Raw genomic sequence first — 7,877 nt, 5'->3', positions numbered from 1 at the left:
TTAAAATAATTGTACTTAATTTTTCATATTCATCAAATTAAATGGCTGGTACCGTGGTACGCCGTTTTCCACAACGCTGCAAATCTGCAATGGATTGCCTGAGACCTCGTTTGGATGGGCTGAAATCCTGGTCCATCTAAAGGGACCTCGATGGGCTCCAAAAAGCCCATTTAATAATCGAAGGGCCGAGAGGCCCACGCGAAGATGACTGACAATATGGGACCCGGAAGTCAGTCAACGGAGGATAGAAAATGAAAGGGCACGTCTCCGGAACACTCGCCACAACGAACGAACTAGCACCAACCCCACAGCACCAGCCACCACCATGTCGTCCGAAACCGCCGCTTCGCCGCCGCCGCCGCCGCCGAATCCACCGGCCGCCGACTCCACCCATTCCAGCCCCGCCTCCATGACCGACGAGACGCACGGCGCAGGAGCCCATCCCGACGAGTCCCAACCGCATCGCTCCTCATCGTCGTCCTCCTCCCCTCCCGTGGCCGTCGACGGCGAGACGCGCGTCCCACTCCCAGTCCGGTCCCTGCCCCAACCTAGCCACCCATCGCCGCCTCCTTCGGGGGAGGACGAGGATGACGTCGTCATCACCGGCCAAATCGCAGTGGGTGACGCCGCGGGGGCGGCGATGGAGGAGCGGGTGAAGGGGCCCTGGTCCTCGGATGAGGACACGCTGCTGAGCAATCTGGTGGAGAAACTCGGGCCGAGGAACTGGACGCTGATAGCGCGCGGGATACCCGGGCGCTCCGGCAAGTCCTGCCGCCTCCGCTGGTGTAACCAACTCGACCCCCAAGTCAAGCGCAAGCCCTTCACTGGTACAATCTGCCTTTCATCCAGTAGTATCTGTATCCTATAGGATACGTGATGTTAACCTTAATCCAAAGAGTATTTGTCTTGTCTATGAGGCAATGCTAGTTTGGTTGTAGCATTATGGGCATGAACATTGCGCGTTCAGTCTGTTGTGTAGTTTCGTTGCATCTCTGTAAAACTTGCTTGTTAAATTATTATTGCTGTTTCTGCAGAGGAGGAAGACCGCATTATAATGGCTGCTCATGCAATCCATGGAAACAAGTGGGCGGCTATTGCAAAGCTTTTGGTTGGGAGAACCGATAATGCAATCAAGAATCACTGGAACTCTACCCTGAGGCGTCGGCACTGCACTGGTGGCCGATGCACACAAGGTGGTGTTATGAAGAGAGCTATTCCGGAGAGGCCTAGGTCGGTTTCAGAAGAACCTTGGCCATTGGGCAATCTTAGTTCCTTAAATGTTAGGGAAGCAATGGAAGCTCCCGCACAAACAGTATCTGAAAGTTATGTTGGGGCATGGCAAATCGGGGATCAGAGTTGCAAAACTGAAGTTGTTGATCCACCTTATCTTGCCCGACCAGTTGCAAAGGTTGGTGCATTCAAACCATACAATGTAGGACCTGCTCAATCATCACAAAAGGAAATGCTGAGCTTTGCCACCAAGTTTGACTCAAACCTTCATCCTTTCAAGCCTGAAAATGGGGTCTGCAAGTTTGTTGATCCTACAAGTTTTGCTGCTGAGGTGCCAAATAAATGTGGGCATGGCTGCTGCAGTTCTCATGGGCAACTTCGTAAGAACTCATTGCTGGGTCCCGAGTTTAATGAGTTTGAAGATCATCCACCAATTTCAGATAGTAGTTTTGCTTCGTTGGTGTCAGAAATTAGCAGCATTGCCTGGATGAAAAGTGGTTTGCAAAGCAGTGACACCTTAGCGCGGTCTGTTCCACCAGCTTAACAGATTAGGATAATGTAAATTAGTGAGATGAAACTTTTGGAGTCAATTTTTATATATTAAGGTGTAATCAAGTCAAATCATGGTTATTGTTGTATTTTTGGTAGATGGACATGCATGTAGTACTTGCAGTTCTTACCATATTTTATTTCAGGTGCTCAGTACCCAACTAGGTGAAGCATGGAGGTTCTGCTTAGGCATTGGGACAAGCCTACCTCAAAAATGGAATTTTAGAAAAACTTACTAGGCAATCCTGATCGTAATTTAATGATATTTTTAGTTCCATGTCTGAATACTAAATTTTATAAATAGAACAAGCCCTCAGCTATGAGAAGTGAATATTATAATTGTCATTTGTTGTTAAATATTAATTGTCAAATAATGACTCTCTCTCTCCCCCCTTTTAATGACTCATGAAATTAGTATTATTTGATGTTATAGTTATTGACTTGTGCCACAGTTTTTTTTAATAACATCAGGAATCAAGATCTTCTGATAATGGAATAATCTAATATATGAGAATTTTTGTTTACTAGGGAACATGTGGGATCTGTCTATGTGCTATGTCTGGCATAAATAAAGTCAACTGATAAATTAAAATACATTAGCAATAGAACAGTGCTATCATACAAAATTGTGATGACAACCGATTAAGTGCAGAGAATTAAAATTTGAAAAAAGAAACATTAGGTTACTCTCTTGGATTTGCGCAAATGTTTATTTCCAACTATGATCCTTGAAAGTTGAGATTTAATTTTGTTACATTTTGTTGCATATGCATGACTATTCCTTAGGCAGAATAAACCGTTTAGTGTAATTATGCGATTCGGTTTAGTGTACTATGAAGACTCAACTTTTCTCAAGCTAATTTCGAATCAGGGTTTCTTAATGATGGTGGTTTTCATGATTTAGGGGTGATTCATATATTTGAGTTCAATGCTGATAATAGCATCTAATACTATAATGGTAAGTCGTAAATATGCTGCGCAAAATTGAGGGTTAATTCCTTTCCTGTCTGTGAGAACAAGTAGGATTTCCTCCCTTTTCCCGAGAGCTTTTAACCATGCATCACCAGACTATTATATAATTGAAATGGAATAAGTATCTTCACTTAAAATTCGTTTATTATCTACTACCTGCTATCATATATTTATTTATTTATTTATTTGCAGTAGTGCTTTAGAAATGATGTAGTGTTCTATCTTTCGCTTTGCTTAAAATGAGTGGTCTTTCCTTTTCTTGGAAGTATACAAAACCAAAATAATGGTGTAGCTGAAATTGTAGTTTCATGCCTCTAGTGGTTCACCAGTTATCCATGTTTCTTAAAGATCAGGTTTCGTCAAGTGTTACTGCGTTTGAATTGCGGAGGACTATCAGGTTATATGCTTTTTCCTCTATGCAGTTATCAGTTATACGAAGTTATAGATGAGTATGTTTTTGGTTATCGATTTGTGAACTGTGATAATTGACTAGAAGATAGTACAATCACAATATCACAATAGACACAAAGCTGGTCAGGCTTGCTTTCATGGGTTTGTACATTCTGCTTTGCACTTATTAGGATAGAGACCAGCATTTACTATCCCGCTTTTTTTCCTTTCAAATTTTCATTTGGGACCAGGTATTGCCCTAGTCTGTTCAATGTCTTCCATAATTGCTGAGGTCTTGTGCTGTTACTTTTTTTTTTATCAGTGACCAATTCATATCTCTGGGAAGATGAATGCTGGCACATTCATGAGGAGTTAAAATATTGAACACTGCCAGAATTGCCAAGGTTTGATCTATCTTCTGCGATCATCTCCCGTCTTCCTTCTAGTAGTCCATTAGTCCATCTACTTACCAGTTACCACTGCTCGCTTTCCTTTTGAGGGATGACAAATAGTTTCATTTTTTATTGTTAATTATATCTCTTGTTGTTCAAGAAATTTTCATTAGTATGATTATGATATATTTGCAAATACATCCATGATATGACCTGGGTTGTAAATCCTTTCGTTTTGTGGACCTGCCCCACTGTTATTTGTATTTATGATGTTGCTGTAACTTTATATGCCACACTCTTGATCTAGACACATCTAGTTTACAAAGGCAGATAAAGATCAGATTGTACAGGCTCCTCAGGTGATCTAGACACATCTAGTTTACAAAGGCAGATAAAGATCAGATTGTACAGGCTCCTCAGGTGTTCTTGCCTGTAATTTCTGTGGATTTACTACGAATTTGCTGGACGAAATAACTCTTTTGTTTTCTTGAGGTTCCATAGGCAATATTTAGACACTAAAGGGTAGTTTCAGAGAGATAGACCATGCAAAATTGCAAAGCCTAATTTATGTAGTATACTGCATGGATTATGGTCTACTTGTCTGTTGCTTTGTTGATGCCAGAGTGGGACTGTGGGAGAATTTGCACCTAATCCCTTATCATGCCCATCTTCGCTTTAACCGGTGAGAAATATCGATGTGTGTACAGGCTATACAATCTTTTGGAAGATGAAAGCTGAAGCAGCCTGTTGCTTTGTCATCGACTGGTAGGCCCGGGGGACCTGTCTCAAATTATAGGATATGCATCCTGTCATGCTGATATAAAGATTCTGTATTTCATGGGACCGGCTATGGATGTGATTTGGAAATAACTGGGTGCATCGAAAATTTCTGCACAATTCATCAGGAAATGGATACAGGGTGCTGCTTAGACTGGTTTCATGGTTTTGCTGGGTAGTTGGATTAGTATTTTACCTTCCCAGCCGAGATGGTTTAGATCTCCCTGGATTCCTGCACTCCTTGCATGTGTTAGTTCAGAGGTAGCATCAGCAAGTATAATTTATTGGATTTTTGGGCGATCGTGGGGCTTCATTCTTCACTCGGTGTCAGTGCCCATCATCTTCAATCCAGTTGGATTGTTCTGGTTTTTGCTACGAGTGATGATTTGCTAATCGTGTACTGATTTTTCTCCAACAGAAGTGTCTATAGGGTTTTGGCTGATCTTGCTCGTAGAATCTTCTGCTGTTAAGTTGCGATATGTATAGTTGGGTTGAATTGTGGACTTGTGGTGCTGCGCATGGCCGAAGGCACTTCCAGTTCCAGCCTTTTGATAACACGAATCTTGCAGTGTGTCAGTTCAGTTCCTCTCCTTTGTTCTTTGTTCTGTCCCATATAAGGATGGTTTTGTAAGCTTAATAATAAACTAGTATGGTGTATGGTGGCCCGCGCAGATTACGCGGCTAGCATCATTATATTTTCTCTCGTATAATAGCATATATGTTTTCTTATTATATTATTCAAATATATTAAAATGACATCATAATTTTAAATTTTGCAATAACTTTACGAAACTACAAATGTGTAATATTCACACTGTATTTTATATACGTGTTAGTTATTAATTATTTTTAATATCAAATTTTAGTTATTTGTAAATTATATATATTCCTGTATGTACTCTAGACTCGTTTTTTAATATTTTTTTTAATTCCAAATTTTAATATTTTTAATTCCGAATTTTCTGTAAATTGTATTTCTATATAGACTCTATACTCTTCTTCCAATATTATTTATTTTGATTTCTGAATTTTTATTATTTCTAATTGTATTTATATGTGGACTCTAAACTCATCTCTCAATATTCTTAAATTTTTAATTTCGAATTTCAGTTACTTCTAAATTGTATTCCTATATTGACTTTAAACTCTTCTTCCCATGTTTTTCTTAATTTTGAATTTTAGTTATTTGTAAATTGTATTTTTATACGGACTCAAAACTCTACTTTTAATTTTAGTTTTAAATTTCTATATGGACTCTACACTCTACTTCTAATATTCCTTATTTTTTAATTCCGAATTTCTATTTTTTTTCTTAATTGTATTTCTATATGGACTCTATAATCTACTTCTAATATTTCTTATTTTTAATTCCTAATTTCTATTATTTCATAATTGTATTTCTATATGGACTCTATACTCTACTTCTAATATTCCTTGTTTTTAATTCCGAATTTCAGTTATTTCCTAATTGTATTTCTATATGGACTCTAGTCTCCTCTTCTAATATTTCTTATTTTTTAATTTCGAATTTTCACTATTTCTAAATTGTATTTCTATATGGACTCTAGTCTCCTCTTCTAATATTTCTTATTTTTTAATTCCGAATTTTAGCTATTTCTAAATTGTATTTCTATATGGACTCTGTTTTTTCTTTTTCTCCGATTAATGTGAGAATTTCTAGACCATGAGAGCGAACGTGGAGGCTCTTTTTTCTATTCCTTTAATAATATAATAGATAGATAGATGGATCCAAACCGGAGACGACTTTGTTCTCCACCAGAAACCAACAAAGATCGCCGAAACTATTTTTGTCTCACCATCGGCACTACTCCTACCCAGCTAGTAGTCAGCTGTCGGCTGTAGATAGACTCCTGAGGCCCTGTTTAGTTCTAATTTTTTTTTTCAAAAAATATCATATCGAATCTTTGGACAGCTAAAACCCTATAGATACTTTTAATTAGTCTATGATTAGCCATAAGTCTATGATTAGCCATAAGTGCTACAGTAACCCACATGTGCTAATGGCGGATTAATTAAGCTTAAAAGATTCGTCTCGCGGTTTCCATGCGAGTTATGAAATTAGTTTTTTCATTCGTGTCCGAAAACCCTTTTCGACATCCGGTCAAACGTCCGATGTGACACCCAAAAATTTTCATTTCGTGATCTAAACATGCCCGGATGTAAGCCTGTTTGCACGCACAGTTCCTTCCCTATTTTGATAGGTACAGTTGACCATCATGAAACTTCCAGGACTCTTCTGGCTAGCTTCATATGGTGGTGGGCTAGACGATTTGAGTTCGAAGCCTCACCTTTTCTAATTATTTGATATTAGGTCATTCCTTAGTATTCGCGTCTTTTAGGTAGGTACAGTTGATCATCGGTCAAACATCAAGCAGTGTATCTATCTTACTCTCTGTCCTAAAATAAATCAACTTAGATTATGATGTGATATAATCTACTATAATAAATATATATGTCCTAAATAAAATTAACTTAGATTGTGATGCCATATAACCTACTACAATATATTTAAATAGAGGTTATCTTATTTTGTGCTAGGTCGATTTATAGATGGTTCGTACACACCGTCCGCCGCTAGAAAATAAACAGAGGACAATTTTTCTTTCTCCTAGCTACTCCCAGCATTCAGAATCTTTTTTTGCTGTTGGAATCACGCGAAAGATGGATAAATATACAGGAGGGATAGCCGAGGATATCGGCGGTGCCCATATCCAGTGCATCTGATCGGCGGCGAGATGCACGAGAGTGTGATGGCGAGCGCTGTGAATCACTGTGAGGACTGAGGAGAGCTGAAAAGCATAGTGCGGGCGGCGAAAAGAGGAGGATTCGGGCGGCGCCGCGACAGAAATATCTCGTTGTGTATATCTCAACTTCTGAAGACGGAAGGTGGCGGTGCCCAAGTGCCACCGGTTAATTAGCTGCTGCTTCACTGAAAGCTCCGTTTCGAATCCAGGTGACGGGCGCCATCGACCAATGATTTGTGACTAGATTCTCAAAAAATAAAAAAGATTTGCGACTAGATTCAGGTAAAGTTGAGTGAGTGAAAGGCCGGCCTCCTTATTTGGCTTATTCGAGAAATAAATGAAACGGTATATTTACAACCGAAAAATAATTTATAAATAAAAGTTTTATATACGTACTCTTAGCGATCTAAAAATAAAGGCAGAAAAATAAATTTTAGTGAAAAAATTTCAAAAATCAACTTTAAATTTGAGTGAAAATTTAAATTTTGGTCCTAAGTATAAGTATAAATGAAAAGATGGTATTCGTTTCCCTAAAATATGGCCTTCGGTGGTATCCACGTAGAGCTTTACGTTAACTCTGCTTAATGATTAGAGTAAGATTAAAAGGTGATAGCGTTGTCAACCATAAAAATTCTAGGCAAAACAGGTGTCGAACGGGATCAAATTCACAGTTGGCGCGGGGGCTGTGTACACCAACACGAGATTTTTCGTGAAGCAAAAACTCGTGGATGGTCAATTTCTTCTCTCCCATCACATGACACGGTCTTCTCTACTTCATTGCTGACCCAAGAGACCGTCTCAT

General features: G+C 39.1%; 1 protein-coding gene across 1 annotated transcript; it reads left to right on the top strand.

Annotated features, from left to right (window-relative positions):
- The first annotated feature begins 278 nt into the window (after positions 1–278).
- LOC4324801 (transcription factor MYB1) lies at positions 279–2,054 on the top strand. The gene is made up of 2 exons (XM_015775202.3): positions 279–827; positions 1,035–2,054. The coding sequence occupies exons 1-2, from the start codon at positions 326–328 to the stop codon at positions 1,772–1,774; spliced, it is 1,242 nt and encodes a 413-aa protein (XP_015630688.1). The 5' UTR covers positions 279–325; the 3' UTR covers positions 1,775–2,054.
- Positions 2,055–7,877: the final 5,823 nt, after the last annotated feature.

This window comes from Oryza sativa, chromosome 1, assembly GCF_034140825.1.
Source record: "Oryza sativa Japonica Group chromosome 1, ASM3414082v1".
Taxonomy (NCBI): domain Eukaryota; kingdom Viridiplantae; phylum Streptophyta; class Magnoliopsida; order Poales; family Poaceae; genus Oryza; species Oryza sativa.
The sequence above is the reverse complement of the archived record's forward strand: the minus strand, read 5'-3'. Positions and strand labels throughout refer to the sequence as shown.

What these genes read in the sequence shown, in the direction of transcription:
- LOC4324801 (XM_015775202.3), top strand. Translation starts at nt 326, where the DNA reads ATGTCGTCCGAAACCGCCGCTTCGCCGCCGCCGCCGCCGCCGAATCCA. An exon ending in CAAGCGCAAGCCCTTCACTG is followed by an intron (nt 828 to 1,034) that starts GTACAATCTGCC and finishes CTGTTTCTGCAG; the next exon opens with AGGAGGAAGACCGCATTATA.